Source organism: Dysidea avara, chromosome 10 (assembly GCF_963678975.1).
Source record: "Dysidea avara chromosome 10, odDysAvar1.4, whole genome shotgun sequence".
In the NCBI taxonomy this organism is placed as follows: Eukaryota; Metazoa; Porifera; class Demospongiae; order Dictyoceratida; family Dysideidae; genus Dysidea; species Dysidea avara.
The window spans coordinates 12157318-12178974 of NC_089281.1; the positions used below are offsets into that span (position 1 = coordinate 12157318).

The 21657-nt window shown below is 38.6% G+C and overlaps 1 protein-coding gene and 1 long non-coding RNA gene across 2 annotated transcripts in view; both read left to right on the forward strand.

Annotated features, from left to right (window-relative positions):
- Positions 1-1493, forward strand: part of LOC136268596 (superkiller complex protein 2-like) — a 22639-nt gene extending 21146 nt beyond the window's left edge. Inside the window, exons 25-29 of the mRNA XM_066063973.1 lie at positions 380-556; positions 615-656; positions 921-1061; positions 1117-1156; positions 1211-1493. Of these exons, the coding sequence (XP_065920045.1) occupies positions 380-556; positions 615-656; positions 921-1061; positions 1117-1156; positions 1211-1371 (561 nt within the window). The 3' untranslated portion in view covers positions 1372-1493. The remainder of the gene's footprint in view (positions 1-379; positions 557-614; positions 657-920; positions 1062-1116; positions 1157-1210) is intronic.
- A 10760-nt stretch (positions 1494-12253) lies between these two features.
- LOC136268597 (uncharacterized) lies at positions 12254-12802 on the forward strand. Its single transcript, XR_010707057.1, has 3 exons — positions 12254-12287; positions 12343-12420; positions 12486-12802. It is a non-coding gene; the product is annotated as an uncharacterized lncRNA (long non-coding RNA).
- The last annotated feature ends 8855 nt before the right edge of the window (positions 12803-21657 follow it).

Sequence of the window (21657 nt, forward strand, 5' to 3'; positions counted from 1 at the left end):
AAGGAAGAAAATCCATCCCTCCTGGAGGAAGACTGAGTATGGCCCCAACTAGACATTGGGTGACCTGCAGTTCGATTCCTGGGGCTGGAGGGATTTTTTTCCTTAGTTTGGCCCCTTTTCTGTTACACCTTATTCAGTCACTAAGTCAAGTCACTAGGTCAAGTCATTAGGTCTAAGTCCTTGAAATTAGGTTAGGTAATTCTAAGGCTGCAGCACGTGTTGCTGTCAGACCTTCAGTGCTGGTCACTGTAAAGTGTTAATAATAATAAATAAAGTATTGAACCTGCTATTTATCAAGGATAGAAGAAATTGTTTTAGCATATTGTCCCTTTCCATTATGTATTGATATCAGTGTACAGTTGGTTGTGCATGTATATAGGTGCTAAAGCGACTAGGGTACCTGAAGGAGAGTGGTATTATGGAGATGAAGGGAAGAGTGGCTTGTGAAATGGGCAACCATGAGATCATCATTACTGAGCTACTCTTTGAGAGTGCGTTTTCTGACTTGGAGCCACCCGAAGTCGCTGCCATATTGTCTTGTATGGTATTTCAGCAGGTTAGATGAGAAACAATATTTTATTTAGTATACAGGTTTCCTTCCTTCCCCCTTGTAGTCTAAATGTAGTGAACCAAATCTTACTGAACAACTAAAGAAGGTATTAAGCATAATATGTGTACAGTAGTACCATGTATGTGAATGCTTGGTGGGGAAATAGTTTTGCAAACTCATGCTTATTACCAGAATAGGGTTTCATGTGGCTTTGAGTTAGTTTTATAAAGAGAATGCATGTAGATGGATATGTATAGGAGTACAGTACTTGTACTTGTTGCATACAGCTGTACCTAACTGAAAGAAATTGCAAATCTTTCACACCATACTGTCTGCTTCATCACGGTTGATACATATAGTGTTACAATAGGGAAAAGAGAATGTATTGAGAGTGGCTGCCAAGATAGCACTGCTGGAACAGGAGTGTGGTCTGGATACCTTAGTTGAGGATTATCAAGCTGAATTCAAATTTGGTCTGGCTGAAGTAGTTTATCAGTGGGCCTTGGGCACAGTAAGAATTACAGGACACTTGTGTATTTATGATTTACTACTTGAGTACGCATTAGGAATTTGTTGATATTATCCAACTAACTGATGTCCAAGAAGGTTTGCTAGGACATAACTAAGAAATGTGAATCATTTGTGTTTCCATTTTTGTAGGCATAATAGTTCGTACCATCCAGAGGTTAGATGAAACTTGTCGTGATGTAAAGAGTGCAGCCAAAACTGTGGGAGATTCTGACTTGTTTGTGAAGATGGATAAAGTCTCCTCTCTTATCAAAAGAGACATTGTATTTGCTGCCAGTCTTTATACCAAGTGAATTCTAAACATTTTTATGATGAAGAATCACAAATCTCAACTGTTTTCATATGTTCACTTAATTTTTGTATGTATAAATAAACAACATCAATGTGATATATTATGATAGTGTGGCCTATGCTATAGTTAGAGACCAACCATGAGGATCTTCGTGAGGCAAAGCCAAGAAATTTTTAAGTCACATATCTCTAACTGACTTAGAAAATGGTGGGGTATATTTATAGTAGATAGACAGGCTGACTGTCATCATATCTTCACAAAATGTAAACCTATGATCACTTTTTCCACATTGTTATCTATAGAGAGCTCACTGATCTGCCATGCTTCCCTCAGGCATATCAAATCATGAGTGAGATCTGCAATGCTACTCAGCATGTTAATAGTAAAGTGTGCTGTGTACTGACTCACTGAACTGGAGATATATGCAGATACCTATCTGCTGTATAGGAGGTCTCTAATTAGAGAACCTATCCAGAGGTCTCTTAGTAATTTAAATGCCTCATTATCTCTCAAAGATCAAAGGATTTTTTTTGCGTACTATTTTCTAAAATACTAGGAATGTATTTTGTAATTGGTATGGCACTATCACACAGAGGAGTCACCAAGGGCAGATCCAGATGGGGAGAGGTTCCACTCGAGAACACATATATGGTTTAATTGCAGCTTCAGCCTAGTCATATAATGAATAATCACTCCAGCCATGTTTCACTGTCAATTAATCTTACCATTGAAGCTTAAGAAGTAGGTTTAAGCTTATTGGCACTTATTTTATATAGTGTACAAGATGGCTTAAAACATAACACGTAATTATATTTTGGGATTCCTATTGTGTAGGAAAATGCTGGCCCTACAGGGTATAATGAGTGTTTTGCCTCCTGTAAATGTTTCCAATAAGTATTTTTTTGACTGAAACTGATTTTGCTGTACTGAATTCAAGAAAAACTTGTCAGCAGCTCATCAAGTATTATTAAGGCTCTTCCAAATAGGGAGGATTCCATGATTTAATGATTATTAGTGGGGTGACTGCATCGGCTAAAAGAAACTGTTTTCAGCAGTGCCTTACCTCTTGAAACCCTTTGACTGCCTCCCCCATCCATCTATAGCAGTAATTTAGTACTGCTATATGTTGTACTGAGATCAGCGGCGGAGGAAGTAGTTGATATGAGGGGGGGGGGGGGGGTTGGGCTGATCCAGACTTATTTTTATAGTTTGGTAAGGTGAGACCAAAAAAAAAAAAAAGGTCACAACCAACTGACAAGAGCTTTCCACCTCACCAGCTACCATTTCTATAGCTGATAAACTACATAAAAATCCTTACATATAGCTCGCTACACACTGACTACTTTATTAGAGTGACTGCTCTATTAGAGTATCTCGATCTTTATCACGGTTTTCAGCCCCACTCCAAGAAAGATAATTTCGGTGTGATATCATTCTGAGGGGGGGCTTTGGCCCCCTAGCCCCCCCCTCCCCCCTTTCCGCCGCCTATGACTGAGATTGAAGTAATGGTTGTGGCGCTGTGGGGGGTGCATTGCCTGATATGTACAGAAAATTGCATTGTCTTTGCAACTACCGGCCATGCGCGGTTTGAGCATGCGCGTGTTTTGAATAATAAAATGCGTGCAATACCAGGGTTTTGGTATTTGCTAACTAGTGATCATCCTACCATTCCTGGTATACTTGCCGTAAAAGTGTGTATAATTCCGGTTATGCAATGATTTAACTGACGCGGAATTGAACGGCTTCGATACCTGCGTACTGTTATACCCGGTACAGCGGTTTTCCAAGTTCTTGCAATGCAAGGCGTCATGCGCTATACGAGCATGTACGTGCGCAATTGTTCAACAGTAGATTTTCAGTAACAACTACTGACTCACAGGACTTCAAGGATGCCTACGCATACAACTCGACAGCCACAGAATATTACAGGTGTATTTAAAGAACTGAGCATACTGACACATTATTAGCGCATGACGCTTTGAAATGCAAGAACCTGGAAAACCGCAGTATTAGTCAGGTTCACTATGTCAAAAAATACACTTTCGCTCAAAGTTTATGGAGATTAGCAAACCTATACATTTTTGGAAAGCTTAGAGCATGAGGAATCTCAAAATCAATGTTTACATTTGCATAGATTCCTGCAAGGTCAGCATTTTTTTAAATTTCAAAGTGACAGCTAATAAAATAAGAAAACTCTAATATATCAAGTTAAATTTGACATAAAAGTTTAATAAATGAACTCAACAAATTCTCTGGTGACATTTTTACACCTCTTTTCATTAGAGGTGAGACAGTTAATCATGAACAATTGAAAGTTTTTACAAAGGGAATAGAAGAACATCTATTATACTGCAATAATTCAGGAATAATTTATAGTGAAAAGAATTAATGAATATTCTGGATTATTTGGAGTATAACTGGTGCAAATTATAACTAGTGCAAAGTATAATATGACTTCTACTAAAACAGTTCAAACCTAGAAAAGCTGAAATTTTAGATACTCTAATAGAGCAGTCGCTTAAAGGCAGTCAACTTTTGAGCCCATTTTTTTTGCTAATGTGCTTATGTATGTTTAGCATAATTAGCACTAGATGAATTTTGAAAGAATTTTCATTTTAAAAGTAATTGGAATTAGCTCTCTCCTAAAAGGGAAGTTTCCTTTTTACATAAACAATGAATTCACCATGATCACCAAGAGCAATTTTATGCACCAGATAGACATGCACCAACAAGTTAAAATTGATACATGATCTTGAAAATTAGTATTCACTGTTACCTAACTGCAGTGTTAACCCAATGTAAATTTCCTTTCTGGTAACAGAATGATTACCATCTTTAAATAATCCACATATTGCAATTGTTGATGGAGTGATTCTTATCCAGAAGATGACAAAGATCTAGCCAAGATGCTTTTAATGACAGGCTTACAAGTAACTGCTCCATGCTAAAATGCTGGTGTTATTGCAATGATTTACCTTGCACAGAACTGTGTTTGTGTGGTACAGATGCACAAGTGACGGAGATTTATATATACATACAAGTAGAAGGAAAAATGAAAAATTTTAAAGTTGGATTACGATCAAAAAAGTAGAGAAACAAGGGAATTGCTAAAAAGTAGTGAAAGAAGAAAGGTTGCCTATACATCTGCAGATATACTAGTGGACAATTAATCCCTATACTTCATTCAGTCTATAAATGACTGAATTAGGGATTAAATGTCCACTGCAGCATATAGGTAACATCTCTTGTTCACTACTGTATAGACTGAAATATAGGGATTAAATGTAGGACTAACATGATTATGACTGGTGAACTTGCACATATACTGCATCAAAGAAAGAAGGGCACTTGGAAAACTATACACCTGGACACATGTCCCAACTATCAATTATGTAGCAAAAAGGGAGGTAGCCATTATGCTTCATTTTCAGCTATGCTTTTCACGTTACACAGCGTTGCAAACAAAGAACAGCGTGAGAAGTGTCTCCACTATCAATCATATTGCTATGGAAAATACCGGCGATAAGCTAACACAGCCACAGTTAAGCTGTATCACGTTATGTAGCGTAAATTGACACCTTGCATTGTCAGTGAAGAGAACTGGAACACAAAGGAGGACAAAGGCAAGTCCATGATGCATGTATTGTACATCTACAGTTGGCAAAATCAAGCCAATATGTCAAATTATGCTTGGCTGTCAGTCAGTCAGCGTAAAATTCTGTTGAATAGAAAAATTTTAAAATGCTATAGAAATTTTGTTGGAAGAGTTTGGGGTTAGTCTAAAGACATTTTGAGCTTGGCTATGCCTAGCCAATGTTGCAAAGCTGTCATGAAGGGAAATTGAGACTGGTTTTAGGGTGATATTTTGAACTAGAAAAGCTCAATTCTGCATGATCCCTAATATATATATAGTACTATCGTACTGTATAATACATCAAAAATGACAACAGTGACAGTGCTGATCATTGTTAGGTTCATATCTTTGAATTAACTGTAATAGACATAAATACATGTATATGTACATATGTACATAGCTGTGATGTCTTTATACATAGCTGTACTCTACATCTCAATGTTAATAATTCACTTATTCACTTTGTTTCATGCAATAACTATTTGCCAAATAAATTGCTTTTAAGTTACTTAGCATTTTAGGGGCTATTAATGGATTCTATATGGGTGTGAGAACATAGAAATAGTGTTTGTTACAATTCTCTGTCAATAAAAGGCTGATATATGGAGAAATTTGCACCATATGGACTGCTATTTTCAAACTGCTAATTAACTAACATGTAGGTATCTGTATAAATGTAAGCATTGATCTCCATGCTCTAAGCTTTCTAATAATAATTATGTAGGCCCATAAATTTTGAGCAAAGTTATATTTGACATAGTAAACTGTGTCGATGCATGCCACCAACTGGTACGTGCAAAAGTGCTCTTGGATCTGGTCAGGGTGAAGTCATAGTTGCCAATTGCTAATTAACAAAGTTCCTTTTAAGAGAGAATATTTTAGGCAAATGACGATTATTCTTTCAAACCTAGTATTAGCTAATCTCCTGAAATTCCATAAGCACGCTAGCTAGGAGTTTCATGAAAGTGACTGCTACATTAGCAATGTGGACTCAAAATTGACTGCTTTATTAGAGTATGTGACTGCTCTATTACAGTAACTCAATTTTTTCTGGCTTGAACTGTTTCAGTGAAAGCCAAACTTATACTTTGCTCCAGTTATACAAAGATCTCATTAAATTAATCTGGAATATTCCACAATTCTTTTTGCTTAGAACTATTCTTGAGTTATTGCAGCATAATGGATGCTCTTCTATTCCATTTGTAAAAACTTCTAATTATTCATGATTAAATATCACCTCTAATAAATAGAGATGTAAAAATGTCACCAGAGAATTTGTTGAGTTTATTAATGAACTTTTATGTCAAATTAAAATTGATATATCGGGAATTTCTTACTTTATTGGCTGCCATTTTGAAATTTTAAAATGCTGACCTTGCAGGAATATGTGCAAATGTAAACATTGATTTTCAGATTCCTCATGCTCTAAGCTTTCCAAAAACGTGTAGGTTTGCTAATCTCCATAAACTTTGAACAAAAGTACATAGTGAACCTGACTATATTGCGCGCGTTTTATTATTCAAAACACGCGCATGCTCAAACAGCGCATGGCCGGTTGTTGCAAGGACAATGCAATTTTCTGTATGCACGATGCCCGAGGGTGAGTGCGTACATATCAGGTAATGCACGACTTACAGTGTTGCAAATTATGTTACACTTCAAGGTAGCTTTTTAAAGTAGTTCTAACCCTTTCAAGTTACTTTTAAGCTGCTAAATTCACTTTTAAGTTAAATGCCTTTAATGTGGTTGAGGGTGCCTTTAATGTGGTCTGGCATTTGTCCAGGATCCTCTGTGGTGGTTGAATATATCATTATTGTTACTATATCAAAGCTTCATATTAGCTCTTACTATAACACTAGTACTTACTATGTAATGTTTTCAAAATGTATAAGAAACCTTATCACCACGACACAGTTTTGATTGTGGGATTCGGTTGGTCTCAATTGAGAGCCACAGGAGGCTCAATTGTAGGCCACAGGAGATCACTGAAGCCCACAATGTAAAGTGGATGTTGGTCATATAGGTTTCATATACATTTTACTACAGTATTCAATAGTAAGAAGCATTAAAGCTGTACAGTTTGTGGAATGCAGTAATGAGTTTCCACATCACATTTGTAGCATAAAGAATTCCTTTGATCTGATGATTCCTTTGATCTGAGGTGTCAAAGTGTTACACAAGAATTCCTTTGATCTGAGGTGTCAAAGTGTTACACAAGAATTCCTTTAAGTGTTACACAAGAATTCCTTTGAGTAACACTTTGACACCTTTGGAATTAAAGGAAAGGTCAAAGGAATTCTTGGAAATATGTGATATATAACCCTGTGATTTCCTTTGATCAAAGGAATTCTTGGAAATATGTGATATATAACCCTGTGATTTCCTTTGATCTGAGGTGTCAAAGTGGATTTCCAAGAATTCCTTTGATCTGAGGTGTCAAAGTGTTACACAAGAATTCCTTTGAGTAACACTTTGACACCTTTGTGTAACACTTTGACACCTCAGATCAAAGGAATTCTTGGAAATCCACTTTGACACCTCAGATCAAAGGAAATCACAGGGTTATATATCACATATTTCCAAGAATTCCTTTGATCAAAGGAAATCACAGGGTTATATATCACATATTTCCAAGAATTCCTTTGATCTGAGGTGTCAAAGTGTTACATAGATATATACCACTTTGACACCTCAGATCAAAGGAAATCACAGTTTTATATATGACATATTTCCCTGACCATGATATTGCTCTGTGGTTAGGGCAATATCATGATATAGCCCTGACCACAACTGCCTTTGATGCTGAGGCAGCTACAAAGCATCAGTTCCCTTTGATTATTTATATAGAGATGCTTAAAGTTTTGCATTGTGGGTTTGAATTAGAGCTGCTTAAAGTTTTGCATTGTGGGTTTGAATTAAACATGTTGATTTAGTCAGGGGCATTGTTGTGAAGTAAAAAGAAATGAGTGAGTCAGCATTGCATAGTTCAGTTACTAAGCATCACTAAATAATCATTTTTGCAATGTGGATTGTTTTTCAACAGAGTACATTTCAACTGTACGAAAAGATGCCTCAAACATTCACAACCTATATGTCTAAGTGTTTATTTTAGCACCTTAGGTAACTTTATTCATCCACAAAGTGATTATTTGGTTTAAAATGGTATTACTACAACCAGTGAAACCCACAATCATTTCTTTTTTGTGGCCACAATTTAAACCCACAATCGATTTTTGCAAACCTCTGTATAAAAGTAATGTAGTGAATGCAGGTTTGTCTTCCTTCACCTATTATTAGGTGAGCAAGCCAGAGTGGTATATATTACTTATACCATGGCCACTCTGGATTTGCCTGATATATATGCCCGCGCCCTTGGGCCTGCGGCCCTCGGGCCTGGGCATATATATCAGGCAAATCCCTCTTGGCCATGGTATAACTATTAAATATGTATACGTACTATTTACAGATCATTTACAGCTGGTTTGACAAAATGAAGATGTTTTTGGAGGAAGTCAAAATAGCTGATGCATCAGATCTGGCCAGTCGCCTTTGGAATGCTGATGAAACTGGGTTCTCCCTAGCAATTGCATCTGGCCAAGTTTCGGCGAAGAAGGGCTCCAGAGATGTCCATGAAACAAGAGGTGGCACTGGCAGAGAATATGTCACAGTACTTGGCTGTGGCTCAGCTGATGGAAGCAGGATATCTCCCTACATTTTGTATAAAGGTGTGCACCTTTACACACGGTGGACAGCTGATGGCTTGGCCGGAACCCTGTACAGCATCAGCAAGAGTGGATGGATGGAAGCTGACAACTTCATTCAGTGGTTCCTCAAGCTATTCGTCCCATCAGTCAATCACCTTCTGAGTACAGGGCCCGTTGTGCTTTTCGTAGATGGGCACCAATCCCATCTATCCCTGCAGCTGATCAGGATTGCCAAGGAGAAAGGGATACATTTGTATTGCCTTCCTCCCCATACCACCGGGCCCACATCTTGCAACCTCTCGATGTCGGTGTCTATGGCCCTATCAAACAAGCCTGGAAAAAAATTATGAAAGATCACAAAACAGAGACGTTAGCTGCTAACGTAACTAAAGAAGTTTTTCCAGGTAACATATCTACAGACACATTATAAAGATGTTATAGTTAATGTGTAAATCTTATAATTTAACACACTTTGCTAAAATGATAATTTCTTCCTACACAGTTCCATTATTTGGTTAAATACCATAATTATTGTACATACAAATTTTTGAGGTACGTAAATTTCACGGATATTACAGTTGCTTGGCTGTCCATGAAATTTTCATTCTCAAAACTATTTGCTGGGGCAATCTATGTGGAAGACGAGTGATCCTCGAAATTAACAATGCGATAACTACATACCTCAAATATTTTTTGCACATATACAGTATGTTACTATGTCAATGTTATAAACTGTAGAAGACTACAGGGTATATGACAACCTATCATTCTATAGGCTTGATTGCCAAGCTTTGGGAATGCTCATTTAAATCTGACCACCTTAAAAGTGGATTTCGAGCAACCGGATTGTACCCAGTGAACCGAGAAGCAATAGACACAAAAAAATTACTTCCATCAGTTCCCTTTGAGTCTGTGTCAGGCCCTGCTTTAGTTTCAATTTCAGTACCATCTACAAGTTCAAGTGAGACAAGTTTAAGCTCCACTTCATCAACTGCAGTTGCCAACAACTGGCATGCAAGAAATGTGGTAATGATATGACACCAGTGCAATTGCATGTAGTTGCATATTTTTTGAAACATCTTCAACAACAACATGACAAAGTCAAAGACAAAGACAAGAAAAGAGTGAAGCCCAGTTACTATGGGGAGGCCTTAAGAAAAGACGAAATAATTACTAGAATTGAAGAAGAGGAAGAAATGAAACAAGCCAAACAAAAAGCCAAAGGAAAAAAAAAAAGCGTAACAACGAACAAGGTAGTATCACTTGTAAAACCAATGTACATATTGATGTGATATACTGATCAATTCTGCACATACATATAGATGCAGAACCACAGACAAGTTCCCTGCCAAAAAAGTCTAAGAGAAAGGATGATGATACTCAAGGCATGCAAATAAAGCACTGCATAGTGACAAAATATGATTGTTTCTGCTAAAAAAACACCTAGAAAAGTTCATCAACAAAGTTAGCTATGCATAGTACGCTTTGATCTTTGGCAGATAATGAGGTCATTAAAAACCATGAAGAAACCTGCTAGTAGGTTTCTAAAATGGTTAGAAACCTGCTAGCAGGTCTCTAACTAACTTAGTTAGAAACCTGCTAGCAGATAGACCTCAGCATTGCAAATCTCACTTTTGATCATTGATTTGCTATGCATGCTCTGCACAATATATACAGGCTATAGTATGTTCACGTTGAGCTGAATCCTCAAAAACATTTAATAACTCATGGATGCAATTACACATGATCTTGAAATTTGGCTCATTTGTAGTACTGCTTGATCCGCTAAAAATATTTCAAAATCTTTTTTGTTCAAATGTTTGACATAAAATTTACGGCCAATCAAAATTTTCACAATACATTTCCTATGGGAAAGCCATATAAGTACAGTGTCCATTGCAGCCCTTTCCCGAACTTGTAATGGAGCCAAACCGTACATGTCTGTTGTTGACACCTTTGCTGTTACCAATAACTAGACAGATGCAAACAACATCGTGGGGCGAGCCTGGACATGTTTAATGGGCAAGCAAACAAAATTATTATGTAGATAAATCAATGTTATTGTTTTGTGACTGATTCATTATTTTACATACTAATTCTGCCTTCTCTGCTGCAAAATTGTGTCCCTTTGCCGAGCATATCTTGTTCTGGAGTATTCTCTGTTTCTCCTTCGTCTTTCTTCAGCTTCTTCTGGTGTTTCTCGGTGCCTTCTCAATCTGTACAGCTGTCTCCTTCTTGTAAGCCGTTCTTCTGCATTCATTTAGCCAACCTTAGGTGATTTTCATATTCACGCGCTGATACACGTGTTTCATACGCTGTAATCTACGTCTTATATTTCTCCGTGACATGGTTGATGAGACGAACATATATGGAAGTGCTGTAATCTACTTCGTATATTTCTCCGTGACATGGTCGATGAGACGAACATATATGGAAGTGCTGTAATCTATGTCGTATATTTCTCCGTGGAATGGTCGATGAGACGAACATAAATGGAAGTGCTGTAATCTACGTCGTATATTTCTCCGTGACATGGTCGATGAGACGAACATATATGGAAGTGCTGTAATCTACATCGTATATTTCTCCGTGGCATGGTCGATGAGACGAACATATATGGAAGTGCTGTGATTTATGCCGTTTATTTCACGGTAAGTCCGTTTATTTCAGGGTCTCTTTCTGATTTCTTCTGTAGTTTTTTGGGCATGGTCGCTGAGACGAAAGTTACGTGGGCGACTCGCTAGTGTGGGGCTCACTCAGGCTTGCCCCAATCATCTGGTTGGCTGAAATGTTAACTCTGTTGAGAAAAAATCCACTTTTAATTTTTAGCTGTTTTTCAGGATTCAGCTCAACGTGAACATACTATAAGAGCCCATAGACCAACAGACCTACTCCATTCCTTTTATAAGCACCACATTCGATTATGGGAGCTAGACTATAACGTTGTAGGTACGTTTGCTATCATAAGCGGAGAATTCCAGAACTACAACGGAGTTCTATTTAATGCCCGTCAAAGTTTCAAGCCTGTTTAATATGCTTTTACTGTACTTCAAGCGGACTCCCTATTAAAAGAACTAAATAGGTAAGCTTTCTTGTAGAATGTTTATTTGTTTCTTGTAAAAAAAGTTATGTAGGTGTGAAATCGTGTATATACTGGCTTAGTCACAGAAGGCCTAACGCCAGACCAAGTATTATTAACCATTGACAACAATGTTACCACTTACTTTAAACCCTTGGTAGTGCTGGCTTTAACTTTATTGTCACAGTAGCTATCACTCTTTGTTTGATCCACCAGCTAACAAAAGCAGCGATAATGTAGCTAGTTACAAGCTTTAATTCGAAAACACGTTCAATCTTCTCTACCAGTGGCCATGGTCGCATGACTTGTTTTAACACTGACGATTTTGAAACGACATATAACTCAATCCCACAATGGTTCCACCTACATAGCGATATATATATAACGCCCGCATTTTCTAAGTCGGTTAGGAACCACGCCCTCGGCTCTTCGTGTTTTAGAAACCACGAAGAGCCTCGGTCTAGGTTCCTAACCTATACGAAGAAAAAAGAAGACTCATGGTAATTTGTGCATAATCATAAACACAATGTACGTGCAATACACATGCAGATGTAGAAGTGAATGCTATGAACTACACACAACAGCAGCCCAAGCCAAAAAGAACAAGAAAAAGAAAGGCAGATGAATCTCAAGGTATGCCTTTGTTCCAAAAGAAAAAAATTGAATGTGATAGTTAAAATTGCATGCTTTATTTATAGGTCTGGAGGCAGACAAGGATAATGAAAACACTTGTCAAGGATGTGGAGGTAACTATGATGAGGCTGAAGATTCCCAGAGAGCATGGATAGGATGTGATCACCCCGGTTGCTGAAGGTGGTACCATTACTGGTGTGCAGGGTACAAAAGGAAGCCTCAGAAGAAAGCCAAGTTTATTTGTACCAAATGTTTATAGCATGTATATCAACACTGAAAGTGATAAAACAAGACCCATGATCAAATATATTACACTATTTCAACTCACTATTTGATTATCCGATCCATACAAATTGTTCTCTAACTTGTCTTCAATTCTATCGGCGTAGAAAAGCACGGGGAACAAGCTAAGCATTGAGTGCAATTTCTTTCTGACAACAATCGCGGACTCTATAGGGAGAAACACGAGAATACGTAAATTCACGAAGTTACCCCCAAACGCGTTTTTTGACACCACCGGATGTTTAGTGCTATATCTCTTCAGCAATAAGCTCAAATCTCTTGTGAGTTGGTATGCTGAGAGTACATATGTACGCGCTAAACATAACGAACTTTGGTTAAAATCGATTCAGTAGATCGAAAGTTATAAACGAAAAAGCAAAGTATTCACGAAGTTACCCCCGCCTACCTTACGTAAGAAGTAAAAGTGAAATGAAGTCTGTATTAAACTTCTGCACAGGTGAACTTTGCTCTGAGGTGGTTTCTTTTCGGCGGACTGAAATACGGGTGTGGTGACTTTCCTCAGACTACCTTCCCCTTGAGGTTTTCAGGCATTTAGCAACTGAAAAACAACGGTGCAGGCCTCGTACACTACCAGGAATAGCCTATCGCTTCGAGTTGAAAGGGGGCGTATTCCTTACGTACGCGAACGAAAATGAAGAGTAGCTTTGAGGCTTTGTCGAGAGAATTTGTGGGGAAAACACATTAGTCACACTATAAAACAGTTTAGAAGATAGTTCTGTGCATAATATGTTGGTAAAAGCGGTTTGTTTAACAAACGCTTCCTTAGCAGTGCATAGCAACGTAATTGAAGGAATTACGAATGTTTCATGAATTACGAAATATGAGAATTAGCTAATAATATTATTGCACAACCCAAAACTACCCTATTGTAAAGTAGTAATACATAGTTGGTTAATTCATAGTAGCATATACTGTCTATAGTTAATTCCAGATGAGTTAGCTAGCTGCATAACGCCTGGTTTTTAGAAGTAGCACAACATCAACTTGTTTATTTAGAAAACAATGTAGCTTTGAGTTGAGGGGAATGGTTGAAGTTTTGAGCCAAATAGACCATGTGTGTATGAACACATCAGCTATATATACAACCCTGCTGCATGTGATTGTTATTTTTTAAGAAAAGTTTGAAAATTAAACATATAATCTTTTTGCTTATATTTGGAACCAACTATATAGTATAGTGGTGTAGTCCCCAAAATTGGCAATATTGTGCACTTTGTATAGGTAATCACACACATTTGAGTGCAATTAGGGAATAATTGTATGAGTAATAGTCAAAATTGCACGAGGCAAAGCCGAGTGCAATTTTGGCTGTTACGAGTACAATTATTCCATAATTGCACGAAAATGTGTATGATTGCCTACTAATCACATAGTGACCACCCTTCATGGTTTGTAGTACACATCTATCCAGTTCTATCTGGCCATAAACTTCTACCAGGTGATTGCATCATCCTTCTTTGTATTACATCGTTTGTTGTTGCACTTAAAAGGCTTCACACGTCAGCAATTCTGATTGGCTACTCAAAATGTCTACATATGTTGTACTTAAAGGCTTCTATTGTCAGCTTATTTGATTGGCTATTTATTATATTACTTTCTTGTTGTGCTTAAAAGGCTTCTGTGATTCTGCTTTTTTTATTGGCTACTTTACAGTGCAATTACAGAAACAAGTCCATGCGATTTGGGATTAATTGCACTCCTACTATTGATAGTACAGCGGCATAGTCCAACATATCAAGCCTATTGTGCATTTTTTGATAAAAGCACCAAATTTGGTACACATGTAGGTAAATACCTAATAATCATTTTTGGATATGGAGGCACTCACAAATGTACCTATGGTAGCCATAGCAACTATTTACAAAATGGCTGCTACAGAAACACTATTTCTTGTTGCAACAGCTGAAAACTTTGCCACAACAGTACACAATAACCAAATAAACATATAAACAAGTAAACAACTACACAATAACAAACAAACAAATTACCACATGCATAGAGAACACATGGCATTTATTCTGAATAGAGCACTGTCAAAGTACATGGTACCTTTTCTAATTGAAGCACTGATCAGCTCAGCAGTTTTTAGTTTGGTTTCTTATTGAAAGTTCTAAAGTTAGCAGTTACAGAAAGGTTTGTGTGCATGTGTATATATATATATATTATGCAAACAATATAATATATATTGTACCATTGTGTATCAGGTCATTCTTAGTTCCATTGGACTAACTTGTCAACACAACCATGTCATCCTCCAAGAAGTTTAAACTTATTGACACTTGGGAAACATCTTCATCTCAACAGCCAGCTGGTACAAACTGGAAGCTTTGTGTTATATGTCAGGCAGTGACAGCAGAACCTCTTATTTCTCCTTTGAATTCAAAAAGAAATGACATTGGAAAGGGATATCAATCACTTGCTGAAAACCTGGTCAAATTTGATGAAGTGGGAAAGTTACCAAGGACCTTGCATTTAGACAGACTGAACGAAGGACAAGGTATTGAAGCAGCTATGATTACCAATAAGGCTAAGTGGCATAAGACATGTAGGCTCCGTTACAACAACCAAATGCTACACAGAGCAGGAAAAAGGGAACACCAAAGCCCAGAAATAGATGATGCTCCACGCAAGTGTAGTCGATTGAAGTCTTTACTTATGTCTGGTGGGGAATTATACTTTTTCTGTGGTGAAGAAGGTGGTACTGATGGCCTACATGAGGTGACAACTTTTCAAGTGGACCAATGTGTTCGCAAGTGTGCTAAACTCACTGGAGACAGTTTTCTCTTGGCCAAACTGAGTTTAGGCGATATGGTAGCTTTGGAAGCTAAGTACCACACCAAGTGTTTATTGGCTCTGTACAACCGTGCAAGGAAGGTGCAGGCTGCTCAGCAACAAATAAGTAGTAAAGATGATGTAGTATCAGGAATCGTATTTGCTGAGCTTGTAATGTATATTGAACAAGTTTGTTTGGAAGCAAGCATTTTCAAACTCACTGATATGGCACAACTCTACATGTCTAGAATGCAACAGTTTGGAGTCATGAGTGACAAAAGAATGCATACAACCCGACTAAAGCAAAGACTGCTTGCACACTTTCCAGATATGTGAGCTCAGAGTAAGGGGAGAGATGTTATGCTTGTATTTGATAAAGATATTGGTGCTGCACTTGACAAATCCTGTGACCAAGACAGTGACAGTGAAGCTGTTTATCTAGCATGTGCTGCACAGATTGTATGCCGACACATGTTTGACCCCACACTCTTCACTGGAACATTTGAAGAAAATTGTCAGGGAAGGTCTGTGCCACACTTACTGCTTTCATTAGTAAGTATGGTGTTGGAAGGTCCAAGTATCAAGGACCAACTTCGTGAATGTTCAACACCAGTAGCACTTTCCATTGCCCAGATTTTGAAGTATAACAGTGTTAAACACATGCATAAACAGGTAGATGCCACCTCATCTCTCCGTCACAGTTCTGCACAAGAAACACCACTCCCAATCTATGTTGGGCTATTGCTGCATGCACAAACTCGAAAGAGAGATTTGGTGGACAGATTATTCTACCTTGGCCTAAGCATTTCTTATGATCGTGTGCTACGTCTTTCAGCAGAGATGGGAAACAGTGTATGCCAGCGCTTTCATGTGGAGCAAGTTGTCTGTCCACCAATGTTGAAGGGCAACACGTTTACAACAGCTGCTGTGGATAATCTTGACCATAATACCAGTGCTACAACTGCCAAGGATTCATTCCATGGAACTGGAATTTCTTTATTACAGCATCCCACTAGTGCGAATGGGGGTGTGTGTATGGGCACCATCATCATGGGAAGTAATGCTGGTTCAAAAACTATTAGCTGTCTGCCACATTTCTATACTGATGTGCCACCTATTACATCCACTGTGAAACAGTCAACTCTTCCTACCACCAGTATGATATCTCTTAAACGGGATAACTACAGGAAGCATGCTGAGGGAGAATACAGATGGATAGAGAACACAAGGCACGTTCTGGAAGAAAATGCTGAGCTGGAGAATATATCATGGGCTGCATATTGTGCAGAGCATCAGGAATCGTGTGATCGAATCATTACACCAACAGCATTACTCTCCTTATTTCAGGAGAACGCTCACACAGTTGCAATGATTAGACATTCAATGGATGTAGCTAGTAAAGAGTGCTGTTGAGCACCTCAATACAGGACAGACTCCAATTCTAACATTTGACCAGCTACTCTTTGCTTTGGCTAAACAAATCCAGTGGAAGTGGCCAGAGAAGTACGGAGAGAAAGAGTTTGTTGTTATGTTTGGTGGCTTACACATCGAGATGGCAGCACTGAAGACAATTGGTGACTGGCTAGAAAGCAGTGGATGGGCACAGGCACTGGTTCAAGCAGAAATTGCAACAGCAGGGATAGCTGATTCCCTGCACAAGGCATCACATGTTATGCGCACAAGAAAGGCTCACCAAATTACAGCTGCTGCCTTATATATTCTGCAACACCATGCCTATGAAAATTATAGTCTTACCTGCTTGAAAGATGGTCAGACCCAGATGGACTGGTGTGATGAGAGAAAACAGAATTGTCCCCAGTTTTGGTACTGGGCAACAACAATGGAGCTAGAAGTTTGTATTCTAACTTACGTGTGATCCCTAAGAGAAGCCAACTTTGCCATGTATCTAGATGCCTTAACAGAACTTGTTCCCTGGTTCTTTGCCCTAGACCACACGAACTATGCTCGCTGGATACCAATGCATTTGAGAGATATGGCTGAACTTCACAAGACACACCCAGATGTTTATGGAGAGTTCAATATTGGTCATTTCACAGTGCAAAAGATCAAGCGAGTTTTCTCAGCAATCCCTATAGACCAAGCACATGAACAAAATAATGCCTGTGTAAAGGGTGATGGGGATTCAGTTGGCCTCACTGATAATCCAAGTGCCCTGCGGAGGTGGATGATTTCTGGGCCAGAGGTTGCTAGAGTAATTGGAGAATTTGAAAACTCTGATCAGCAGGAAAATGGAAGAGTAAACACTCATCACCATGACCAAACAACAAGTGTGCAGACATCTTTTGCAAAAAAAGTGCTCGCTCTCTGGTGGCTGTTATTGAAGAGTTTGGAAACCCATTTGAAGAGAAGAGTCAGGACTTACTTGTTCTTGATACAAAGGAAATTGCAGACTCTGCTGTATTGAACACGATAAATAATGTGAAGCGCATTGGTCAGGATCAATTTGATGTTTTTACAAAAGAATGTTTAATAGACAGGACTGAGTCTATAGATGATACAATTCATTGCAACAAGCTACCACTGTTTGGCACCCCAGCATCTAAAGCTTCCTAAGGAAAGCAACATTTGAACTCCCTGAAGTGTGATGTTGAACTCTTTGCAAGATTATATATCAGCTGTCAGACACGTGATGGAAATCTGGAAGAATTTTCCGGCATGAAAATCAAGCATGTCCCCCAACACTATCTGTTGCAGGGAGACTTCACCAAGGTACCAAAAGTGACATGTTAGTGTGTCTGGATGATCTTTCTGAGGCACAGTCTGAAGCACCCAAAGTCTCCACTGTTGTCATTGATGGAGCTGCTATTGTTCAGATGCTGAAGCCAGGTGCTGCAGAGACATTTGAGCAATATGCTCATCAGGTCTTTCTCCCTTACATCTTAGGACAACTTCAACATGCATCACGGCTAGATCTAGTCTGGGACAGCTATGTAGCTGACTCTCTCAAAGCAACAATCAGGGTAAAACGAGGAAAAGGGGTACGTCAACGTGTTGCTGAATCTGCACCCATACCAGTAAACTGGCAAGTCTTTTTGCGTGTAGACCTCAACAAGAAAGAACTGTTTAGTTTCCTCTCAAAGGCACTTGTCGATTCGTTCTAAGAGATTAACAAAGAACCAGTTGTCACAGATGGGGTTCAGGTTCTTTGTGTGCCACAACAACAAGACGCTCAGTTAATTGGTCCATGCAGCATAGAAGAGGCTGACAGTCGCATGATGCTGCATGTTGCACATGCTGCACAACATGGCGATCATCAAATACTAGTACGTACTGTTGATACAGATGTTGTGGTGTTGGCAGTTATGGTAGCTGAAACTCTACCAGCTAAACATGAAGTTTGGGTAGCATTTGGGGCAGGAAAAAATTTCCGATACTTGGCAACCCATCAAATTGCAGCTCATCTGGGATCAGAGAAGTCGCATGCCCTTCCTCTGTTCCATGCACTAACTGGATGTGACACCGTGTCAGCATTTGTTGGACATGGCAAGAAAACTGCATGGGCTGTATGGAATTCATTCCCAGAACTTACTAATGCACTGCTGGAGCTAGCATATGCACCAACTGAGATTTCAGAACAAGCCATGCGTGTCATTGAGAGGTTTGTCATTCTTATCTATGACCAAACAAGCACCTGCACTGATGTTAACCAGGCTAGGAAGAAGCTTTTTGCAAAGACAGCATCTGTAAAGAGAATTCCTCCCACATGTGCTGCTCTGGAGCAGCATGTCAAGCGAGCTGCTTTCCAAGGTGGTCATGTCTGGGGTCAAGCACTTACTCCAGACCCTGTACTTCCTTCTCCAAGTAGTTGGGGTTGGATCAAGACAGATGGTGGCCTATATGAACCACACTGGACCACACTTCAAGAAGCATCGAAGACCTGTTATGAGCTGATCTGTTGTGGCTGCAAGAAGGGGTGTCGTACCAACTGCAAGTGCAAAAAAGCTGGTCTTCAATGCACTGCTCTCTGCAAGTGTGAGGGAGAATGTCCAATAAACTGAACAAAGTTCAATTTTGTATCAGACAAAGAGTTTATAATATATTATTCTAGTATTTATAACTATAATAATCAATTGTGCAGTAATTGTCTATTATAAATAAGATAAAATGATTAATATTTGTATTATTCATGTCAATAAAGATTTAGCATGATTCTACAGAAGAAATGCAGTCATTTTTGTACAAAATTGTTGCCATGAACTTTTCATTGGTAGCAATGAAATTCCTATTAGTGGTTTGAAATCATTTACGTGGCAGCCATTTTGTAAACTGTTGCTATGGCTACTACGAGTACAATTGTGAGTGCCTCCATATCCAAAAATAATTAGTAGGTAATAATCTACATGTGTACCAATTTTGGTGCTTTTATCAAAAAGTGCACAATACTTTTGGTATGCCGCTGTACTATGAGGCTAATGTATGGCAAACTAAATCACTATGTGATTATTCATAAAACCACAAAACTTTCCACATAAATAGTACTCCTCATGACATGTAATTTTAGATCTAATCAAAAACAGCCAAGCTGTAAAAAAAGGTGCGGCCCCCATAAAGGCCATGGTGAAAAAAGATGTGAAATCCAAGGTGGCGGCCAAGAAATGGCTGTGATGGTAGGTTAATGGTTACATTTTAATAACAACAATTCAGGTGAATTTGGTGCCAAGACCAAGCGGCACAAAATTCACCTGAATTGCCGTTATTAAAATGTAACCATTAACCTACCATCACAGCCATTTCTTGGCCGCCACCTTGGATTTCACATCTTTTTTCACCATGGCCTTTATGGGGGCCGCACCTTTTTTTACAGCTTGGCTGTTTTTGATTAGATATCACTTCTTTTTGTATTTGTATACTGCAAAGCCGGCCTATGGCTGGCTTTGGGGCTTTTTTAACCCATGTGTTTTTTTCTTTACCACAGGAAGAAGAAAAGAATTTAAAGAAGAATTTTAGTACTTCAATTATTTTTTATTTTATTAGTAATTATACAAATTATATACATATATTTATTACATGCTCATTATTCCCCACAGGATTTTTTTTGCAGCTGATCTCTCTACTGGGTGACTTGAAATGTAGCTCATGAACTATATACAGGATGGTTTCTTTGTAGCTGAACTCTCTGTAACAGGTGATTTGTTTGCAGCTAAACTCTCTACATGGTGGTGTCTTTATAGCCGAACTCTCTACATGATGGTTTCTTTGTAGCTGAACTCTCTATAAGGTGACTTCGTCTAGCTGAACTCTCTACAGGGTGATTTTTTTGTAGCTGAACTCTCAGAAGGGTGATTTGTTTGCAGCTGAACTCTCTACAGGGTGATTTTTTTGTAGCTGAACTCTCTGCAGGGTGATTTGTTTGCAGCTGAACTCTCTACATGATGGTTTCTTTGTAGCTGAATTCTCTACAAGGTGACTTCGTCCAGTTGATCTCTCTACGGGGTGATTTGTTTCTAGCTGAACTCTCTACAGGTGAATTGTTTGCAGCTAAACTCTCTACATGGTGGTTTCTTTGTAGCTGAACTCTCTACAAGGTAACTTCTTCTCTACAGGGTGATTTGTTGTAGTTGAATTCTCTACTAGGTGGTTTGTATGAGGCTGAACTCTCTACATGGCGGTTTCTTTGTAGCTGAACTCTCTACAGAGTGATTTGTTTGCAGCTGAACTCTCTACATGATGGTTTCTTTGTAACTGAACACTCTACAAGGTGACTTCTTCTAGCATGATCTTTCTACAGGGTGAATTGTTGTAGCTGAACTATCTACAAGGTAACTTCTTCTAGCTGATCTCTATACAGGGTCATTTGTTTGTAGTTGAATTCTGTACAGGTGGTTTCTTTGTAGCTGAACTCTGTACATGATGGTTTCTTTGTAGCTAAACTCTTTACAAGGTGACTTCTTCTAGCTGAACTCTCTACGGGGTAATTTCTTTGTAGTTGAACTCTCTATATGATGGTTTCTTTGTAAATGAACTCTCTACAAGGTGAATTCTTCTACCTGATCTCTCTACAGGGTGATTTGTTTGTAACTGAACTCTGTACAAGTGCGTTTTTGTGGGTGATCTCACTGCAGGTTGATTTGTTTGTAGCTGAACTCACTAAAGGGTGATTTTGCTTGTAGCTGAACTCCTTGCATTGTGTCTAGTTTCTAG